The sequence below is a fragment of the Toxorhynchites rutilus genome, chromosome 3 (assembly GCF_029784135.1).
Source record: "Toxorhynchites rutilus septentrionalis strain SRP chromosome 3, ASM2978413v1, whole genome shotgun sequence".
Taxonomy (NCBI): domain Eukaryota; kingdom Metazoa; phylum Arthropoda; class Insecta; order Diptera; family Culicidae; genus Toxorhynchites; species Toxorhynchites rutilus.
The window spans coordinates 116,714,052-116,736,671 of record NC_073746.1 but is presented as its reverse complement, the minus strand read 5'-3'; the positions used below and the strand labels follow the sequence as shown (position 1 = coordinate 116,736,671).

The following is a 22,620-nucleotide window of genomic DNA, read 5'->3' as shown; positions in this document are numbered from 1 at the left end:
GGAGTGCAAAGCCCAATTATTTCACGATACCAGACGGTAAATTCCTATTACGATATGCTTGCCATCAAGTGTGTGTTCGTTGCCGGCTGAGCAATAACCCCTACAACATTTGCACCGCACGACATTTGCAAGACAAATTTTGATTTTTTCGTATTTGAATCTAAACGTTTGAGTGTTTGCTGAGTGCTGAGGTTTTATTTTATCCTTTGATTTTTTTCTGTAATTTTGTACATGAAAAGTTGGTCATTCTGGGATCTGTGCTCCATGATATTCGAATAATGGACACCCCTTGGTGTAGTCCTACGTCTCTCCGGTTATGTCCCCGCCATTACCCACCCGTTTTTTTTAAACTGAGTTAGTGCCAAACTGACTCTGTTATAAAAAAAACGTTTTCAGTTTCACGAATGCGATGGTTTGTTGGTGTGCGTTATATAGTATGATTTGTTTATATTTGCGACGAAAAATGTACAGTGTCTACGTCTGGTGGCGATATTAGTGCTTGGGAAGTAAATTATTCTTCATCAGATCAAAAGGGTCAAGGGCAGTGTAAAAATATAAAAGTTTGAATGATTTTTTTTACTTCATATTGTTTGATTACCTAACACATGAAGTCCTGACACTCGCTCAACCATTTGTCGATGCATTTCCTGTTTGTTCCACAAATACAGGTAAACTTCGATATAACGTACATTTCACTTTCAAAATTGTACGTTGTACCGAATTGTACGTTATATCGAAGCATAATAAAGTACTCACAAACGTAGTCTATAATACATTATTGTGTTGCTGTTTTAGTACAGTTAATGAATAACTTCAATCAGAAAACGAAGCCAGCCTTTCTCATGATGTTTCCCTTCGTACTGTTGATTAAAACTTGATTCATTTAGAATCCGGAATTACAAAACCAGCTGTATTTCGGGATTGATTGAAGGTACAAAACTTTTTTTAGCATTCATTGTTCTATCAGAAAAAAAATATTGAAAAAAAAATTTCTTTACACTTTGGAAATGTGTACGTTATATCGAGGTAAAATATACGTTATATCGAGTGACGTTATATCGAGGGTACGTTATAACGAGGGTACGTTATATCGAAGTTTCCCTGTAATTACTATTATAATATAAAACCATCATTGGACACAGTTTTCGGTCAATATGCTTCTGCGATATCGATAAAAAAAACCTCTTATTTCATCACATAAAATAAATATTCGATACGTTGAAATAAATTTTCATTCATAATTTGATTTTGAAAGTATGTTTAGTCCACCTGAATTTCCATCATTATTTTCGCCTCTCAATGAAAGCACACGAAGCTTAATGCCGTCTACGCGAATATACTCTTCAAAATCAGGATCCGAATTGGATAACGATTCCAATAATACAAAAGCAAAAGCAAAAAAGGTTTTACATTTTCATAGTCTTTATTTTTAGATTTTCCAAAACAATACTCGGAATTTGACAGTGCAGTATAGTTGAATTGGTGAACCTAAGTGCCAACCCTTGAAACATCACAGTGCGAAACTAATAACTTTCGGGGCGAACCTAGTGCGATACTAGGTTGAAACTGAGTGAATAAAAAAACGTTTTGACAGCAGTTAGTGTGGCACTGGGGTTGAAACTGAACAAAAACGAATTCGCTATATGATTATGATTTTCTATTCTAGCTACAAAAAGAAGGCGGCTTGGCATCTTCCTGGATAAAACTAAAAGAGAAATCACAGAGTTACAGTATTTATACCCTCGTCAGCTCGCCGCTACATTGCCTGTTCATTTTTGCCGACACGTTTGGTAGAGCACAAATTGCTCATGTCAATGGACCAATCAGAATGTGGGATTTTCGTTCACAAAACAAATTTCAGAAAACATATAATTTTCATTATTGTGAGTACATGTCTGCGATCTATCGAGAAATAATCAAATCATAAGCATTCAGAATCTTTTTTCCGTAACATGCTCACTTCTTACATTTCCATTTCACACCATATATATTTCAAATATTGTATCAAATGTCTGGCTGCAATATGGAGGCAAGACCGATGTCAGCTTAGACACAATCTGACAAATTAAATAATATCGTCAAAACAAATCTTATTTCCCTGTTATCATGTACAGACGTTAGACGGGAAAGGAGGTGCCACAACTCGGGAGAAATACATACCTTGAAGGAACAACGGGTGAGTTGTGGGAAGAGGAAATGTTAAAATAAAAGCAATCCCAATCACATTTTACATTTCCGGCATCTGTTTCCTAGCACTCGAACGACAGGAGACAATTTTACACAGGTGTCTTTCACTCTGCCACATACCCTTGAAACAAGACATCCTAACGCTTTCCGCGTAGGATTTTCCTTTTCCTTCCTAATAGTGTGTTTTCACGAAAATAAAGTTCGAGATTCACACAGTTTATGAACGTTCATCGTGATATAAATCACAGTGTGTCTCTAAAAAACTAAAATCCAAAATAGTAATTGTTTCGCGCGATATATCACAAGCCTAAACGCGGCTCAATAGTGTAGAAACTTATCGAATAGACAGTATGACTGTAGCGCACTTTCCGCAACTGACTCCACTAGACTCAAATAAGACGCATCGAAAGTTGGAATGAGTACCACCCAACTCAATACTTCATACTACGGATAGAATTGAACGCTGCACAGTCATTTGCACGGAAACTAGAACTGTTTCCTTGCAATCAAACTTGTTATCGCTGACATTACCAATGTAAATTACCTATTGTTCAGAAAAACAAAAACCATTAGGCTTGTTAAGGAAAATCTCGCCGTAAAGGGTAAAACTTGATTACGCTAATACATCCTTACGCAGAGAAACACACATCCTCAACATGCCCTCGAGGCGGTGCGGCGGTAATTGCACGCACAAAATCATAACCGGATTGGCATTGCTTCAATCCAGCAAAACAAATCCAACCAAACACAGAAACAATGAGCTTAGGTATTAAATGTATTGCAAAACATTTTACACAGAGACGCGCAACAATACGAAGAAGAGACTAAACAAACATAATTGGCATCTCGATGTATTTGATTCCACTATTTGACATTAATGAAAATTGATCGCAGCACGAGCAGCGTTGGCCGATATGTTATTGAATCGGAAGCTCCGATGTTGTTGTTATTGGCTTCCTTTAGAACGAAACAATTCAATTGTTCACTGCTTGTTCCCCTTTTATGCTAGGCAAATCATACTGGGAGGAGGAGGAAATTAAGATTCAAAGCATACAATCACTTCCCGCGGTAGAAATAAATCAATAAAACATAAGCTAGAGGAGAAGGGACGAAAAAGCATTTAAAAAACGAAACTATAGATTTCTGTTAGGTTTTTCCATTTTGTTTGTCTTCATTCGTTCTTTGGATAAACGGAAAGAAATCCAAAAGTTGTAAACAAACGCCAAAGGAGTATTTAAGTTGTAAAATTGAAGAGAACACAAAAACTACATCGTGTTAGCCGTAAAGATAATGTAAAAGTTAGTGATAATAGCTAATAATGACAAACACTAAACAAAACGAAAATATCCACCTATGGGAGAATAATAATGGCATTTTACATATAGAATTGATAGTGGAATAACATAAACATATAAAACACACACACACACACGCAAAATCCGGGACCAAATGTCCTAGTTCTTTCTAGACAGGAAGGAGCACGCAGCGAACAAACAAACAACCGAAAACATACACATTCGAAGATGGTGCAAAACTTGGTGTAGTTTAAGCAAAATCAAAATTAATAAACAAGGAAAACCCATTCAAGGAAGTAAGGGCAGAGTGTAGAACATCAAATACATATTTGCATCGTTTCACATTGTCCTAAATGGTATAAATGTGGGATGAGGAACACATGACATTACGAGGTAAGCCTTCAATCGGGAAAAATAGTAATAAAAATAGAAAAGCGCTTATAGCGGAATATAGATAACGGAATAATAATGCTGAGAACCATTAATAATGGGAAATAAATCAAATGTAGAAAAAAATGAGTACGATGATTATGAATAAAAATTCAAATTAAAGAACAAAAAAAAATCAATGCTGAAGTTTCAATTACTTAGTCACATATGTTTTAAAGAGCCAAACTCTTGACTTTGGGCCGGATCACGAAAACGGAATGAAATGCATACAAATCATATACAATTCTTTTCGTTTTCACCGTGAAATGACGTTCGTGATCGGGCCCTTTATTTTAATACTAATACATAAAATTATTCCCTTAACCCCTCAGCCTATTATTTAATACGTCACACATCAAGTGATGTCACTACTCCGCTGAGCGTTCTAGCGCCCTATGTTATGCAAGTACACCACGAGTGAGACTCGATGTTGTCGCGAAGGGTCACCGATTACTCACGCTCGACTCGAGTTTAGAAGGGTGACATATCTTCTACTGTAAAAGGAGGGGATATAAGGAGATTGTAAAAATGATGATAATTTCACTAAATTCTCAAAACTATTCTTATATCTAATATGTATTTACATTTCAACTGATTCTATTGGTGGTAAGAAGGGAACCGAAAGGATAGTACGAGGATATAGGAACAATCACACACGAAGATCGATAGCTTTAAGCAAAACATACGTTTGGGACATGTAAGGAAAGTCTAACCGAGCCAACACCCGAAGGGCCAGAAGGGAGTTTTCTAAATTTGATCTGGCGACAAGATACACCTCGCACGACCAAACAACGTGTACCTTGGCCACAAACACAGAGATTTTTGCAGGCAAGATTGATGCGAAAAAGTAGCGCGTCTAACGAACAGTGATTGTACATTATTCGGGAGAAGTTACGAATGAAGTCCAGAATTTTGAAAAACGGTTTGAGCCAACCTTAAGGAATAATCGAGTGAAGCCACCGGTCCTATTCATCCTTACATAAATGTTTCGACGCAGGACTACGTCTTTCATTTCTATACATTCCTATACTGAGTTCAAAGTTTCGAAAACGAAAGCGTTACGTCGGAGAACCATTTTGAACGTTAAAAGCTCCTAAACAAACTGAACGAAATGGTATTATAACCTCTTCATTTGAAATATAAAATGTCTACGCGTTATATGCTTGTTACCAAAAACTAAATTCAATAGCCTTAAAATTGCTTTCAAAACGGGCTATTGAGATAACACCAATCGGTATATAAGCGAGTGCCGCTCGGAAATCCATTCAGTTATAATCGTCTAGAGGCGAATGAACTGAATAGTTTAAAGCCTCTTAAAAACAAAAAGTGAAGAGTTATAATCGTACAGCGTTTGGAGCAGGTCATCGCTGCTATGGCGAATCCATCGGAAGAAGAGTGGCACCACTGAAAAAGCGACCAAGAAAGTACCAGCTCGAAAATGGTTTCCGCTTGAGGCATTGAAACAGCCGCCAAACACAAATACACTCGCGCAACTCTTTTCGTTTGGTGGTTATCGAGTTAGCATTACCTAGTGGCGGGCGTCGAGCGCCGAGAAGAAACCGAAAAGTTGTCATCGTTGCTGATAAATAATCTGGCAGTTCTACTTGGAAAAAAAAACCTCCGAAATTCGTGCCCCTACACTAAAAAAAACCCTTAATAGTTTAGAAAATAATTTGAAATGTCCAACATCTGTATATATATATATAAATATATAAATATATATATATATATATATATATATATATATAAATATATATATATATATATATATATATATATATATATATATATATATATATATATATATATATATATATATATATATATATATATATATATATATATATATATAACACGTTGCAAGTGGTTGAAAAATCTTGAACGAGAATTGTGTCTGAAAATAATTTTATATTATAATTATGAGTTTTGGTAGAAGTACTAGGAATTTTATAGTAAAATATAAATTCAACGAGATCGATTAGAAGATCAATCAATGAACAGTTCTGCGATTGGACTCATGAACTTGCGCTTAGTAAAATCGGCTGATTTTTATGTCAATAATTGGCAACCTTGCCATTTCGGCTGATAACCTGAAAAATTCGTGGTTGGAATACTATTTACCAAATTGTACTGAACGGATTTCTCAATATTTTTCCATGTTTCCGAAATTACTACCTTGACCCTTCAATCATGGAGTACCGTTTTCCCTCAGTGTAGATTCTGCGTACAAGGACCCCCTTAAGATTTTCAACAGGATTCAAGTCTGGAGAGCGAGTCCGCCAATCCAAAAAATTAAGTTTTTTATCCTAAATCCATTGCTTAGTTTCCTTGCTGGTATGAATAGTAGTATTGTTTTGTTGGAATATGAATTTTTAGTGACGATATCCACGCAAAAACGGTAGACGGTACGGTTTCCAGAACATGTATGTAATCCTTGAATGATGTGAAAGCTATCTTGAGCTATCCGGTTGCACATAATCCCGCCCAAACCATGCACGAGCCTCCACCAAAATTCCTTTCCACTCAGTTCTAATTAAACAGCGATTGGAGCATGTTGTCGCTGTTGCGGTGAAGCTCTTTATTTATCATGAAAGCGCGGATGAACGGTGTCACCAAGAGCCTGTTTGTGCACCCTAGGCCAGAAGGGAATCTATCAGGAGGAGAGTGATGCCACAAACGGTTCCCTGGGAAGACATCGCTACACACACATACACGCGCGGCTATTAACAGGTGGTTATCGAGTTGGCATTAACCACTGGTGGGCTTCCAGTATCGAGGAAAATGTGGAAATATCTAATCGTTACTGAAAATAATCTGCCAGTTCCTCTGGGAATTTTCAAAATATATTCATGTGAAAGAGTTTAATTGAATGTTTTCTATCCATGTTACACTGTGACCAAATATGTTTCAATCAAGTGCTATTAACAGGTGGTTATCGAGTTGGCATTAACCACTGGTGGGCTTCCATTATCGAGGAAAATGTGGAAATATCTAATCGTTACTGAAAATAATCTGCCAGTTCCTTTGGGAATTTTCAAAATATATTCATGTGAAAGAGTTTAATTAAATGTTTTCTATCCATGTAACACTGTGACCAAATACATTTGGTTTTGTGGTTTTTCAATCAATCGCAATTGACAGGATAGCTTCAGAAGATTATTCTTCCCCATCAGTAGGATATTTCCGTATCCAATATTGTATGCGCCCGCAATCGATTATTGCTCAGTCGCCGAAAGTTCCGAGCTCAGAGAGTTCATTCCCCTCTAGTTTGCCTTCCAAATTGCCATCGTAAACCACACCTTCTCTCGATTCAATCACACACAAAAAGCATACTTAAGGGATATTCTGATGGTGAGACACATTCATTTTTCGTGAGGACATCGACAAGACAACATCGTTGCCTAACGTGCTGGAGGAGGTGGACGGCGAAGGATCGACACATACACGCGCAGAACTTTTTCCGTTAGGATGCCATTCAGCATCGAGAAAGTTCCGGAAAGATCTAATCTTTGCTGGAAAATAATCTGCCAGTTCCTTTGGGAATTTTCAAAATATATTCATATGAAAGAGTTTAATTGAATGTTTTCTATCCATGTAACACTGTGACCAAATATGTTTCAATCAAGTACTATTAACAGGTGGTTATCGAGTTAGTATTAACCACTGGTGGGCTTCCAGTATCGAGGAAAATGTGGAAATATCTAATCGTTGGTGGAAAATAATCTGCCAGTTCCCTTTGGAATTGAAAATTACATTCAAGCGAAAGAGTTTATTTTAATGTTTTCTATCCATAAAATATCCATATAATACATTTGGGTTTGTGATTTGTCAATCAAGTACAGTTAGCAGGTTAGCTTCTGAAGATTATTCTTCAGAACAAGGTTTTTCGTATCCTATATTGGATGCATAAAACCTTGTGCCTCCAACGTAACGCTCTCGTTTTCGAAGTCCCCCAAATATTCATTTATTCATTCATTCAGAATGGATTTAGATTCAACTTCGAACAAATGATCTCTAAATCAACGATAGTCCTACGTCACCCTTGCGGTTATACCATAGATATAACCCACTTCCTGTTTTTTCGTCAGTGAAGATAATCTATACATTGAAGAACTTTTCGTTATGATATATAACAAAATGTTTTTTTTGGGAACATTCTTTGTCACAACATACCATGTCCCACTGTCGGTTCATGCAAAACTCAGACGTCTTCCGATGTGAGATGGTGTAAGACGAGGAGCTTTAACCAATGAGGCCCTCTTTATGTGAGGATTTTTTACCAAAACTTGACGAATTGTCACCCGAGAAACATTTAAATTGAAATATTGCTTTATTTGCATAAGCGATTTTGAGGTATTCGAAGCTGTTCTAGCTATTACTCGCTTATCCCGATCAGAAAGCTTCGATTTACGTGGAGTTCTCTCCTTCTTATCGTATCCTTGAGGATTCGCCAATTAATTTAGCACTAATTGATGGGATCGTCCAATACGACAAGCGATTTCTCTGATACCAACATTTTCTTGGTGAAATGCATCGATTTATCTTTTTTCTCCCTCCGTGAACACATTTCCCTTCGGCATATTCCGGATTTATTGATCAAAACAACTAAATCAACGGAAAATATAACTGGTCTTATAGAAACTTGACACTTAAAAAATACAAAAACATTCGTTTTTACTCAGCGCTTGCACACACATATGAAAATCATGCAGTGTATGGTAGTCACCAATACCTACACTCTAGAATATGAATTGAAGCATTGTTTGTTTACAATGACACAAAGCAGCAAGATCATCACCTGAGTGTATAAGAGACCCGACTCCCGACAAATGTTTCTCACAATTCAATAGAGGCGGCAGACCCCGAGAGTGAAATTTGTCTGACAGGACCCATAATTTCCAAGAAAACAAGTTTTCAACAAGTAGAACTTTATTTTATCTGAACCTGGAGCAGAATTGTTACATGAAAGAAGAGTAAGAGAGAATCTATCATATAATCTATCAAGATCGCACCTATTTTGTGGTATAACTCGAAATATTTTTTTTTTCACGTAAACGGAATCAGGACAAACTTTCCGTGTAAATTTCAAAATCCATCAACCAATTGACTTTCGACAAGTCATTGGTTTGGGAATGAAAAGTCGCCCGGGTAACCTCAATTTCTCTACCATCACGTAGTCAGGAAAAACGGAACCAGTGAAGGTGACTCGAAACGAGTAGGCCGGCGTAAATTTAGTCTTATTCGCTTCATGGGAGACTGTTCCGGGCTGGCGACAGTCCAAGATCTTAACAGTCATCGAGGGCAATTTTAAAAATGGCGAGCACCTTTACTCGTAAGATTTTCGCATGCAGGCCCATTTCGGTTATCACACCCTCTGTAATTAAAACAATAGTCATTCATTAAAAAATGCGTTTTAAGCATACTTAACAAAACACAGCGCACGGACACACAGCGGATGGTCGTCCGCAAAATGTCCAAGGCAGGTAGCAGCCAGCGCGAAATCGCACAGTAGTTGGAACGATCCAAAACTCTCGTGTCTCTACGACCGCAAAAAAAAATCCGAAACGAATGGCCCAAGGAAAACGACCGCGAAGGATGAGCCTCCAAGAAAGATCCCGTAAAGATTCGGGACGAACTGAACTTGTCCATGAGTTCCCGTACAGATCAGCGGCGGTTGGTGGAGCAGGGGATAGACGATAAAAGCCCCTGGAAGGTCCCGATGCTGACGCCGAAGCATCTGAAGGCGTGGCTGAAGTTCGCAAAAGACCACTTCGATTGGATCGGTCCGGAGAAGGAAAGCAGTGGCGAAATATACTGTGGTCGGATGAGACGAAAGTAAACCTCGTCTGCTCGGGCGGAAAAAACTTGGGTCCATCTCCCATTAGCCTGCGCTTACATGCCACAGTATACCACGAAGACATTCAAGCATGAAGGAGGAAACATTATGGTGTGAGGGGGTTCTAAGGGATGTTATGTTGCCACACGCCGAGTGGGAGATGCCCCTGAAATGACTGTTCATGCAGGATAACGATTCAAAGCACACCGGCATGACCGCCAAAAAGTGGTTCCAGGATAACAAAATCAACGTCATGGCGTGGCCAGCGCAGTCACCGGTTCTGAACCCTGTGGAGAGCCTATGGGAGATCGTGAAAAGACATCTCGTATACTTCCGCTAATTCCATGAAGATTTCGCAGATCATCATATTTGGGGCAACCACACAGGTAAATCGGTCGCCCGCTTCATTCCCTGCGATGCCGTTGTGTCCGGGGGCCCACATGAGCACAGTGTCGGGCAATAGGTACTTCCTGATGGCCTGTACCCATGGATGTTCGGACCTGGTCGCACCGATGGCATCAATGGCGCTCGCCGAATCGGAGACGACCAACAACGGCTTGGAAGATGAAATTGTGGTTGCCTCGAAGATGTCGGCCACCTCGGTCGAGAAGTCCTGACAGATGTCCGCGAGTTTCTTGCTGGAAATTAGACTATTATTACTATCGCTTACCCCAAATCCAACCCTTGAAGGTCCTTTTGAGCCGTCCGAATATTTGATCTCGTGAAGACGGTATATTTCTGCTATGATGGCCTCGAAATATTCTAGCAAACCGGTCGAGCTCACCCCGGCTCAGAAGTTGTTCCTGATACCGTTCTCGACGAGAACAGTTGGAAACCTCCAGTCGTTCGCACCAAACCAGGATTGTTACGCCACCGGAGAGAGGTTGGGAATCGCCACCCGCTGCAGGATCGTGTTGCTAAGGGCGGTCAGGTGGGTCTCTCCCCTACCGCTGATTTGGGACAAAAAAAAACTATCAGTCCTGACTACGATTGTCGAGTCTATGATTAGATCGAAAGGAGGTTCTTCAATTTCAGCGCAGACAGAGGCAGCTGGTGTTGATGGCAAGAGGCCGGAGACAGTCCGTAGTGCCATATTATAGATGGGTGCCAGAGTTTTTGGGAGCTTGTCTCCATCCAAACACGTCAGTTCGAGACCTTAGGTGAGGCGGCTGCTGATGATAGCTTTGGCCACCCGTAGCCGAATCTTTCTGTTGTTGCTCCGGTGCGGTTGGAGATCATTTTCAACAGATTCAACCGGGTAGCACAGTTCTTCTTAACTTCCTCAAAATGGCGGAGGAAGCTAAGTTTTTGGTCAACCAACACTCCGAGGATCTTTAGCGTTTTTCGGCGAGGGATGTTGTTTTTGTATAGCTGGACCCTGGAGTTGGGACCCTGATGTCTGTCGCTGCATATCACCATATGGCCGCTCTTCTGCGCTGAAAATCTGAAAGCCCACTCGGGGAATTCGTGTGTATTCCACACACCAAGGATCCAAGCTTGTTGGTACGCCATCCCGGTCACCACGTGCCAGAAGTTGGTGGAATCCATGCCGAACCGGGTGCGTGAAGTGATGCGTAACAAAGGTTACACAACCAACGAGGATTGAGAGGGAGCGGTGATGAGGAATCGAGGATTGAGTGGTAGACTGACTCCTTTTCAGAAGATATACCTTCTGAAGCGGGATTGCACTTGAGTGACTTTCCTACCTCTTTTTGAGCAACCAAGGAAGAGTCTATAGTCTTATTTTAGGAGATCTCCCGCACTCTGACATCCTTAATGCGGATGTTTCATACAATTATATTTTACAATAATAAATAATAATAACGATAATATTAATAATTATATAAAATACTTCGAAGCGCACCTCAATCGATTGATCGCAGGCATAGCTATGATTGCGTATAAAACAGTTGTGCTCCGGTGCACGTAGTTCAGGAAAGTTCTCGCTTTATCATTGTGTACGGAACACACTACTGTTTTCTTTTATTTACCAATTCATTTGTTCTATACACAGTCCAATAGAAAAGAAGATAACAAAAGAAACCACTTCGCCTTGAGCAAGGATGATAGATTTTTTGTTCTAATCACTACACCAACAAAAACATCCTATCCGAATGACTACCGATGACCGAATAGAAGTTTTAATTGGAGATGATGATCTATCCGCTTACAAGTGATTCTTGAATGTTTCTTAGATAAAAAAAAAACTGGTAGTGGCCTTCATCTGTTTCGAAGCTTTCCCCTATAGCTTGCCGCAAAACCTTTTGCAACTGGAGTATTTGGATATAATATGACGAACTAACAGTTTCTTGATGTGAATTTAAAGCCAACTTCTCCCTCATTATGATGAATTGTTCCTTCTATGAAAAAAAAAATATAATGAATCTTTACGGCGAGTATTTCTTCGGCTAAGTTTTGCTGTGGACATACCTTATGCGACCCAATAGTCGAACATCTTCTCCCACGATAACCCCAAACTGATTATGGATTTTCTTTCCCACATAACCACCCAGCGCAAGTGCAAATAAAATGCTTTATTGTTTCATTCCTTCCATCTTTACAATACACATCTATTTAATAATTGTAATATTTAATAGCTCTACCCTTAGAAACTAAACACGTTCGTTCAGCGAGTTGGGTGTGTGTTTGTATATATTAAATATTATTAAAGAATAAAATATTATTTCTATCAATATTAGTTGCACGATTACTCCACAAAAAGAAATAATTGCAAAAGATTTGCAACTGGAAAAATGAACTCTATCAGAGCAAAGACCGCTCTGACTTATGAAAAATTAGAAAAAGGTTCTTACCGATCGTTGAATCCCAATCCTGATAGAAAACACCGACGCGCCATGAGAAACACTTTTTATGACACTGATGTATGATGTAGGAGAAAAATCTAATCTCGGCCAATTGTATTGATATTTTGTTTCAATCAATGAAAGTTTCAAATTCGCACAATTTGCGTCTCTAAATGCACCTCATTCAGCAAATGACGTTTTGTATTCATTATCGTTAATGTCAATTTATTTGTTGCTGTTAACTTTTCAAGATCATACTTTTCTATGATCCGTTTCGATTTCACCATAAATGAAACTTTTTTTTATGATTCACTACTCTCAATTAAAGAAAAAAGAAAATGAACAAATCGTACGAGCATTGTGTGATAGCGATTCGAAAAGATATTGCTTACGGTTTAAACTCTGTCAGCTGTCCGAAATAGTTGTATGTTTGATCGATCCCCGTTTTTCCTGTGGTCGTCGTTGTCTCCAAAACTTGATTTCTATGTATGCGAAAAGTGACAATGGTTCGATTGCTCCCGAGCTGGCAATGCTTACCGTCTTGATCTTTCCCGAGAATGCGAACGGCGACGACGATCCCTGTGATCGCGATCGCGGTCACGGTCTCGGTCACGATCACCGCGATCACGATTGCGCTCGTGACGTTCCCGATCCCGATCCTTATTGTTGTCCGATTGGCGATCGCGGCTTCGCGAACGTCGATCACGACTTTTCGAGCGACGCCGATCCGAACGTTCCGAGGAGCGTTTGCGTTCGGTGCGACTGCAATATAAACGAATTCATTAATTAACCTTACCGAAATGAATATATGTTAAGTGTTACTTACTCATCTCGACGTTCGCGATCCTTGCTGCGAACTAAAGCCCGCGACCGCCTGTCCAGCTCACGTCCACCGACAAACCGCGACCGACCGCGACCCTCCTCAAAGTCGGCATCGCGACGTCCACTTTTCCTAAGCTCTTTCTGTCTCGGAGCAGCCGTTTTCTCCAGCTCTATCAACTTCTCACGAATCGCCAAGAAACCCAAATGCAGCTTACCACCAAAATGATCCGCCAATCGGACATCGTTGTCGTGGATGCCAAGGTACGCCGAACAAACCTCGCAAACACGCAGTTTCTGTTGCTGGTAGCTACTAGCCGGTATAGCACTCCGATACTCCTGTTCGGCCTTGGTCTTCTTCGCTCGCAGCTCATCGATCTCGGACATCAACTTCATACTTTCCTCGACCTGTCCTGCCTCACCTAAAGCTTCAGCTTTCGCAAGTTTCTTACCAATTTCCTCCGCCAGCTCGTGAACCGCGTTGGCTTTCGCTCCCACCTCGGCGGTCAGTTCCTCCTGTGTCTCGGCTAGCCGTTTTTTCGCCGCTTCAGTCCGTCGATCACAATCGGCAATGAAGGCCTGCAGGTGTTCCATTGCCTTGAGGGCAGAAAAAAAAAGAAAGATTAACTTTCGATCATTTGTAACAACAGTTAGATATGGTGTGTTTTACTTACGTCGACATCATAGTAGTAATCCTTTTTCTTTGAAGCGTTCTCGAAATCGGCTCGGAGGGCAAGATCGTGCACCTTTGGACATTCGCCCAAATCCATCCGCTGCGCAAGAAAATGGAAAAGGAGGAACAAATTAAATTTTGCACCGCACAACAAGTTATTATCACATCTGGTAGTTACATCCTTGTGTTCCGGTTCGTTCGTTTATTCTGTTTCATTTGATATTTTCATTCGGTCGATGAGAGCAAGGTTCCAATGTTAAATATTCAATAAAATATCAATTCTTAAATTAATTTCATAAGATAACGCATTGCTCATACAGTTCGTTCGGTTTACAGATAATCTATATCAGGGATGGCCAATCGGTAGTCCGCGGTCTACCGGTCGCCCACGTAGGTTTTCCTAGGCGCCCGCCAGCTAGTCTAGGATAGTGTCACCTTCAAACGCAATGGATGAAATATCCCACCACCTATTGCCGTGACCATTTTATAAGGTTTTTTTGCTAACCTCAATAAAACATATTAGTTGTAAGATTTATAAATTTTTTGAAGAATACAACCTCATTTTAACTTTCTTGACTCGATTAGTACCAACTAAACTGGTTCTTTTGCTACTATTTATTAAGCTGGAGGATTACTGGTGAGAAAATAATCCGCGGTTATATTTCTGTCACGATGAAGATACAGTTCGGCTAACATTAGAACTACAAATTCATCCTATTGTGTATAAATTGATTCTATATTTCGGATATCATAGTAAATTTGTCGATGCGTAAATGTTAAGATCGTTCGGATTTTTTTTTATCAAATCGGACAAATCGAAGCATTTCCATAAAATCATCCCTGAGCATCGTATTTGGTAATTTTGTGGTGAATTCTCCCAATTGTTTTTCAAAACACGAAGTGCTTCTTCTTCAGTATAACTCTCAGCATGTTCTGTCATGTTGTTCAAATGAATGATTCTCCTGCATCTTTTGATTCCAAAATCTCGATTCCCTCCTCGAATCACATCATTTTCATCTTCTTCAGAACCAGAACTGCCCTCACAAATACGAGCAGAATTTTATTTCCTTTCCTAGACCTATATAAATGATAAAGAAGGCATTTTTGTCAAAATAGTTTAAAATTTAGGTTCACAATGATATTACTAATTCAAAAAATATTCTAGCATTTTATTTTTAAATATTCGAACAACTGAAATCTTCAGAATCTTTTCGAACTCTGACAACAATTAACATTCTACGATTCGTTTTTTCAATTGTTGTTTTTCGGCACCTGTTGTTTATCGCTTCTTTCATTTAAGATTATGATATCGGATAATGGTGATAACGTATCAAAGTATTGTCGGTATATTTCTTTTTATTACTGATGTGGTGTTAGCATGTTTATTCAAAATGTTGTCTACATTACGATCGCGTCGAATTGATGCATCCGTAGAGATAGGTATACCACATAGAAAATTGCAATATCTCAACACTTTTGAAGAAAAAAGAATATTTATTTATCTCGATCAATGGATAAAAATAATTACAAGAAATAAAATTAAAATGCAAACGGTTTTGGTAATTTTCTTTTTAAAAAAATGCCAAAATGACGCATCCTGTAAACCTAATGTTGATATTAACACATCCAGCTGCACGACCTTAACTTATAATAAAGCAAAAAATGTCACTAGGAACAATTTCAACAATGTTTTCTCCAGGAATATTATTTGTTAAATGACCAATTAAAAATTCTAAGGTTTCAAAAATCAATGAAAACTTTTTTTTTGGAAAAAAAACTTAGCCTTTAATAACTGCGAATTTTAATTTTAAAACTATGATAAGTAAAGTGAATTAATTGTGCAGATTTCTTTCAAGAAATATAGTCATGAATAGAATAACAGTGAAGAGTTAGAGGCGAATGAACTGCAAAGTTTAAAGCCTCTCTAATACAAACAAGGAAGGAAGGAAGTGAAGAGTGAGAAGTTAGAAAATTCTAAAATCACATATTGGGGCCTATTATGTAATTCTAGTTGAACTCGTTAGCTCTATTTCGCTGTTATAGATACAGTCTGGGGAAAGCGGTCGGCATAGTTTTTCGAGCTGTTTTGTTTGCTTGTTGCATTCCTGATATATTACTTTGGAAAACATTTCGGCAACATTTCGAAATATGTAATTCGCAACACATGACGTTCGAGATAGAACTCGATTCGATAAAATTCTTTCGATTTACGCTGAAGATGATTTTTCGATGAAAATCCGAATCATTTTCATGTTGTTGCTCAGCCCAACGAACATACGACGCTTCAGTTCTTGCGTCAATTTGATCTTGTAAGGATGTAGGCCAAGATCTTATCGCAAAATTCCCCACAACGACGTCACAGAGATGCCCAACGCTTGAGAACGGCGTGTGAAAGGCTGATTTGAGTCTTCCTCAATTGATGCGCTAGCGGCAGCAATATTCTTCACACTACGGGCACTTCTTTGTCTCAATGGCACGGAAATATTTTGTACTGTGCCTGTGAATTCAAATTTGTCCACTAGACGCTCGATCGATTGTTGATCTGGCAGGACGGCTATGACGACCATAAACAGGACGTAGCGCTCTCAAAGTTGAAGCCATTGACTCCGAATTTCGGTAGTAAATTTTAATAATCTCGACTCGTTGTTGGATCGCATATCTTTCCGTTATGAAATGGCAAACCTTACTGAAAAGAAATGTCAAGAGAGCGGGAAAAAGTATGGCGTCGTTTGCTGTCCCTATCGGTCTACTTTTGTAGCGTCCCTATTGAAATACCCGTTATATACGATTTACTACAGGCAAACAAAAAAAACAAATGGCTGAAATGTTCGTTAGGTATAAATATTTTTATAACCTCACGACTCGCCATTTGTATATATGACAACATTTATGTTTCTAGAAATAGGAATTATTCAATTGATTTTTAGTGGGAGGGGGTAAAAATACTTAGAATGAGTGTTGGTGCTGGTTAAGAATATTGCTCCGATTGGATTCGAACTCCGGTTGTTTGCAAGATAAGCAACTGCTATCTCACATGGCTTAGCGGCATCACAGTGGTTAGTTTCTCACATGATCATGCCGGGTGTTCGGGTTCGATTCCCGTTCTAACCGGGGCATTTTGACGTAGGACTACGTTTTTCATTTCTATACCGGGGTGTAAAATCAAAGTTTCGAAACCGAAAGCAATACGCCGGAGACCGAGATTTTGAGCGTTAATAGCTCCTAAACAACTGAACGAAATGGTATGATGAACACTTCATTCGAAAGATATAATGTATACGCGTTATACTCTTGTTACTTTTTGATCCAAAAACTTGTTTCAATAGCCTTAAAATTGTTCTCAAAACAGGCTATTGAAATCACCAATCGGTATATAAGCGAGCGCCGCTTGGAAAATCCACTCAGTTCTAATTGAACAGCGATTGGAGCATGTTGTCGCTGTTGTGGTGAAGCTCTTCGTGTTTATCACGAAAGCGCGGATGAACGGTGTCACCAAGAGCCTGTTTGTGCACCTTAGGCCAGAAGGGAATCCATCAGGAGGAGAGTGATGCCACAAACGGTTCCCCGGGAAGACATCGCTACACACACATACACGCGCGGAATTTTTTCCGTTTGGATGCCATTCAGCATCGAGAAAGTTTCGGAAAGATCTAATCATTTCTGGAATATAATCTGCCAGTTCCTCTGGGAATTTAAAAATACATTCATGTGAAAGAGTTTATTTTAATGTTTTCTAACCAAATAACACAGCGACTAAATACATTTGATTTTGTAATTTTTCAACCAAGTGTAATTAGCAGGAAAGCTTCTGAAGATTATTCTTCCCCATCAGTAGGATATTTCCGTATCCAATATTGTATGCGCACGCAATCGATTATTGCTCAGTCGCCGAAAGTTTCGAGCTCAGAAAGTTTATTCCCCTGTAGTTTGCCTTCCAAATTGCCATCGTGAACCACACCTTCTCTCGATTCAATCACACAAAAAAAACATACTTAAGCGATATTCTGGTGGTGAGACGCATTCATTTTTCGTGAGGACATCGACAAGACAACATCGTTGCCTAACGTGCTGGACGAGGTGGACGGCGAAGGATCGACACATACACGCGCGGAATTCTTTCCGTTTGGATGCCATTCAGCATCGAGAAAGTTCCGGAAAGATCAAATCATTGCTGGAAAATAATCTGCCAGTTCCTTTGGGAATTTAAAAATACACTCATGTGAAAGAGTTTATTTTAATGTTTTCTATCCATGTAACACTGTGACCAAATATTTTTCAATCCAGTGCTATTAACAGGTGGTTATCGAGTTAGTATTAACTACTGGTGGGCTTCCAGTATCGAGGAAAATGTGGAAATATCTAATCGTTGCTGGAAAATAATCTGCCAGTTCCCCTTGGAATTGAAAATTACATTCAAGCGAAAGAGTTTATTTTAATGTTTTCTATCCATAAAATATCTATATAATACCTTTGGTTTTGTGATTTGTCAATCAAGTGCAGTTAGCAGGAAAGCTTTTGAAGACTATTCTTCAGAACAAGGTTTTTCGTATCCTATATTGGATGCATAAAACCTTGTACCTCCAACGCAACGCTCTCGTTTTCGAAGTCCCCCAAATATTCATTTATTTATTCATTCAGAATGGATTTATATTCAACTTCAAACAAATGATCTCTAAATCAACGATAGTCCTACGTCACCCTTGCGATTATACCATAGATATAACCCACTTCCTGTTTTTTGTCGAAGAAATTTCCATTGACTTGCACTGTGGTCACGCGTATTCTAGAGCTTGCCCCTCGGAATACATTCAATGCGTGTTATTTGGCTTAAAAAATCTCAACTAAGTATTAATAAATGACGCTAGTTTAATGCATACGTTGAGACGGTACAAGTTACAAAGGGAACGTAAAGGCCATTCAATCTCACACGGCTATCTGGAATACTATCCTAGAGCAGTTAAAACTCGTACGCATAGGAAAAAGATGCAATCGGCTTTGTCATTCCTGTCGTCTATTGTGTTTCAGTGGAAAAGTCATTGAATTTCTATAGAAATGGTCAAACAAAGTTTATTGCTAGGTGTTTTAAGTAAACAAATAACATGAAGTAAAAATTGTCATTCAAATTTTTCCCAATTTCAAGCTGCTTTCGAACCTGCTGATCTGGTAGATTCGTTTCCCTCTCTAAATCAACATATCACCACCAGACGTCGACACTATACATATGACATCGTGAATCTTGTAATGTCAAATTTCAAATATGATGTAATATCGCCTCAGTTACGATCAAATATTATTTACTGTTGAACGATTTTCCACAGCATGTAATACAATTATTCGCAGTATTACATTGATTCAATTTATATCTTCATGCTTGTTATACCGAATTGAGACTTAATCTGTAATCATAGAATCGATAGAATCGAAGTTTTCACATTTTATACTATTTTAGATGTACGCAGTGTATCCTTTGATCGACATTATATATGATTTCGATTCGATCCCACTTTATATGCGACTTAGGATATGTCAACTCATGCGATTTAATGTTTGCTGGGTCGTTTTTGAAGGCGTCCAGAACATGGGATTTTCGTTCAGATAATGCTTGACATTTCTCCTTTATTCAAAAGTTTGTTCCAAAAATGTATATCATTCGCAGGTGCGTAGTGATATTGCTTTTCCCCCGAAACAAATATATATTCAAACTTTTATTAGAAGAAATATGAGAAATGAGTAATTGTGGTAGATCTAAAATCTAAACTACTTCTTGACACTAAAATATAAAATTGGAAACATAACAAACAACAATATCCGTGTTTAAAAGGTTATGTTTGCGATCTGAATCTAGTAATATGTATTAAGAACTATGAATGTCCCAGGATTGTAACAATTTTGATCTATTTTGAGTATCAGAAATTTGAGAAGCTGGAAATGGCTCAAGGTACATTAAAATCATTAAAAATCTTACATCTAGAATTTAATTCTGTATTCTCAACCTGAATAGAGAGTTTGAAATCCGCATAGAAGTGAAAATCATTCGAACCTGGTATCTGAAATATCTTCAGTAAATTGAAAACTATAGATATACATTATATATGAAATCTGGAATTGGAAATCTTTCAATATTCGGAACATAGAATTACCATCTGGAGACCGCTAAAGCAATCCGCTCCGGAAAATAGAATCTTAAAAAGGATAAAAAAAACACCGAACGAACTGTATGCCAATTTTACTCTAGCCATTTTCATGTCACCATCTATTCCATTATTCCATCTTTTTCATATTTCATTCCAAATTGCTTCCGTCGATTTTTAATTCCGTCCAAAAAACTCTCATATGAATATCACGACATCTGTTCAAGTTAGGAAGAGTTTTGCTATGTTTTACTCACCAAAGTGGCAACACAATCTTCCCTCCACACACATACACGAGATGGGGTGGCAAGGATCAACGCAAGACTCACTCACAGAGGCTTGGGTTGGTTTGGTTTATATATGTGCACAATGGAAGATCGCTCGAGGAATAGGAAACCCAAAGATTTGTTTTTGTTTTTTTTATGTTTTTGCAAAATTAGAAAAACCACAATCGGTCAATTTTTTTTCTCTAAACAAATTATACGTACGGTAGAAAGGATTGATCCTTGACTCTGCGCTCAATTTGACTGCCGCTTTGCCGTTCTGTTCTTTGTGTGGGAGGAGGCTTGGTCAGATTTCGACCGAACACACATTTTGCATCATCTGAGACAGGGACGATTATTACCAGAACCCCTCCAGAGGCGCTCACAAATACTATAAATTCACAGTTATCGAGAACAATTACAGCCTCAAACTCTTGTCTTTTGTTTTTAAATGTCAAGCATGTTACAAAAATTATAATAATGTACATACCCAATCACGCGAAAGCCCTCCGACGATGAGATTGTGTCTTATTTTTTTTTCATACGTACCCATTCACGATCAGAGCTTTATGAAATCTGAATACTATTGAAGACACGATCTACAGGATGTGTTTATGATATCGGTTCGGCAAACTCTATCCTACGGCATGGGATATTCGGACTAGTGTAGTGAATTGCTGGTTTCGTACGACTCAGAAAAAATCTATTTAAATCTATAATATCTAAAGGGAATCAACCGCATTCACTACCCTAATCACCCTATCCCACACCCATAGACCTCATCAAACGACACGACAAGCTGGACAGAAGGACGCGAAGGGAACTATCGAACTATAGGTTCGACATTCATCTTAAATTGGTTTGCTCAAGTAAAAACTAAACACTTACGTAATTTCGCTCTCCGATGCGTTTCCCTTAGGATTTTCAGGACGAGGATACTCGTTCATTTCATTGTCTCTCCTATCAAAACTTAATCAAACAAAATCCTGCTTGAAAGGTAATACAAAACGCTTTTTTATGATGATCACAGTCTCTCGGTTAGGAAGGTACTTACGATCATCGGAACCAGCGCCTAAATGATACTTAGGGGCCAAATTAACACATCACCGGCGCTACATTTTTTGTCAATTCTTTTATCAAGTGGAAGAACAACTTAAATGATTAGAAGTAGCGACGTGTCTGCAATAGAATCAGATGGGGGGACATTTGGTTTCGTTTGGCTAGAATGTGGGGCGATCGTGTCGAGTGTGTCTTGGAAGATAACGAATGGTTTCGACAGTTTTATATTTTGGGGATCCTACTACTGAACAAACGACGAAGCTATATTTTAGCTGCCTATCGTAAATATCAAGAGTTTGTCATTTCTACTTACCGTTGAAGCGAGAATTTCATGTGGACAGCAGCCTAACAAAAAACTCTTACATACTTTGTTGTCGTAGAATTTTGTGGAAAAACGGTTGGTTTCGCCTGCAACACGAGAAAAAAAAAGATTTACCGTTACCAATAATATTACTTACAGCTGTAAATCATAACGATTCATAAGAAAATATAAACAAACATGGCACAATAATTTTTTCCAACCAAAAATATCAATTTTCAATTTTCGCAGCACAAAACAAACATGGTGGGCAGCGCTTTCCCCTATGGGATAGTTGTAATTCGACTCACCATTTCGGGACGTTCCCATCAGCTGGTCCAGCATTGCCCGCATCTGATCGTGAGCCGTCATGGTTCCGATCGTAATCCTGGTTCCTCCGCTGGATAAACGCGCTAAAATCTACTGAAAATCACAGCAATTTGCTCTGCGCTCGAAAGTTCAATAAAAATCAGCAACTATGCAGCATACACGCACTGTTTGTCTGACAGTGATGTAAATTTTCTGACAACAGAGGTCAACATGAGTTGACAGTTCTCACAGGTATGCTATTATTTTTGTATCTAACTCACCTATACAGGGTGTAAGAAAACTTATCGGGCCTGATTCTCGCTTGAGCCTGGTTTAGAGTTTCCTTGAACCTAAGTGGTGCGGACTCAATCCACTTCATTTTCAAGCAAATTCACGCATGTTTTCAAGCGATTTCTTGCAATAAATTCTTAGACCACCAGAGATGCCAGATTTACAAATATGTTTGTGAATTTACAGACATATCTGTAAAACACTTTTTATTTTTGTTGTAGACTTT

At 38.7% G+C, this 22,620-nt stretch overlaps 1 protein-coding gene across 4 annotated transcripts; it reads right to left on the bottom strand.

Annotated features, from left to right (window-relative positions):
• Positions 1-12,266: 12,266 nt before the first annotated feature.
• LOC129776247 (putative RNA-binding protein Luc7-like 2) lies at positions 12,267-22,299 on the bottom strand. Of its 4 annotated transcripts, none has more exons than XM_055781788.1 (7): positions 22,106-22,151; positions 21,810-21,904; positions 21,492-21,616; positions 21,326-21,426; positions 14,045-14,143; positions 13,378-13,967; positions 12,267-13,313 (listed from the first exon to the last, which is right to left on the bottom strand). In XM_055781788.1, exons 5-7 carry the CDS (start codon positions 14,138-14,140, stop codon positions 13,085-13,087), a joined length of 915 nt encoding a protein of 304 aa, XP_055637763.1. In that variant the 5' UTR covers positions 14,141-14,143; positions 21,326-21,426; positions 21,492-21,616; positions 21,810-21,904; positions 22,106-22,151; the 3' UTR covers positions 12,267-13,084. The 4 variants fall into 4 exon arrangements, with proteins under 4 accessions (XP_055637763.1, XP_055637761.1, XP_055637760.1 ...); XM_055781786.1 differs by having other exon boundaries at positions 21,326-21,423; XM_055781785.1 differs by having other exon boundaries at positions 21,326-21,616.
• Positions 22,300-22,620: the final 321 nt, after the last annotated feature.

Coding starts and splice junctions, on each gene's coding strand:
- LOC129776247 (XM_055781784.1), bottom strand. CDS start 22,166: ATGACGGCTCACGATCAGATGCGGGCAATGCTGGACCAGCTGATGGGA. Junction 14,144..21,809: donor ATGAAATTCTCGCTTCAACG/GTAAGTAGAAAT, acceptor TTTCTTGCGCAG/CGGATGGATTTGGGCGAATG. Junction 13,314..13,377: donor GATCGCGAACGTCGAGATGA/GTAAGTAACACT, acceptor TTTATATTGCAG/TCGCACCGAACGCAAACGCT.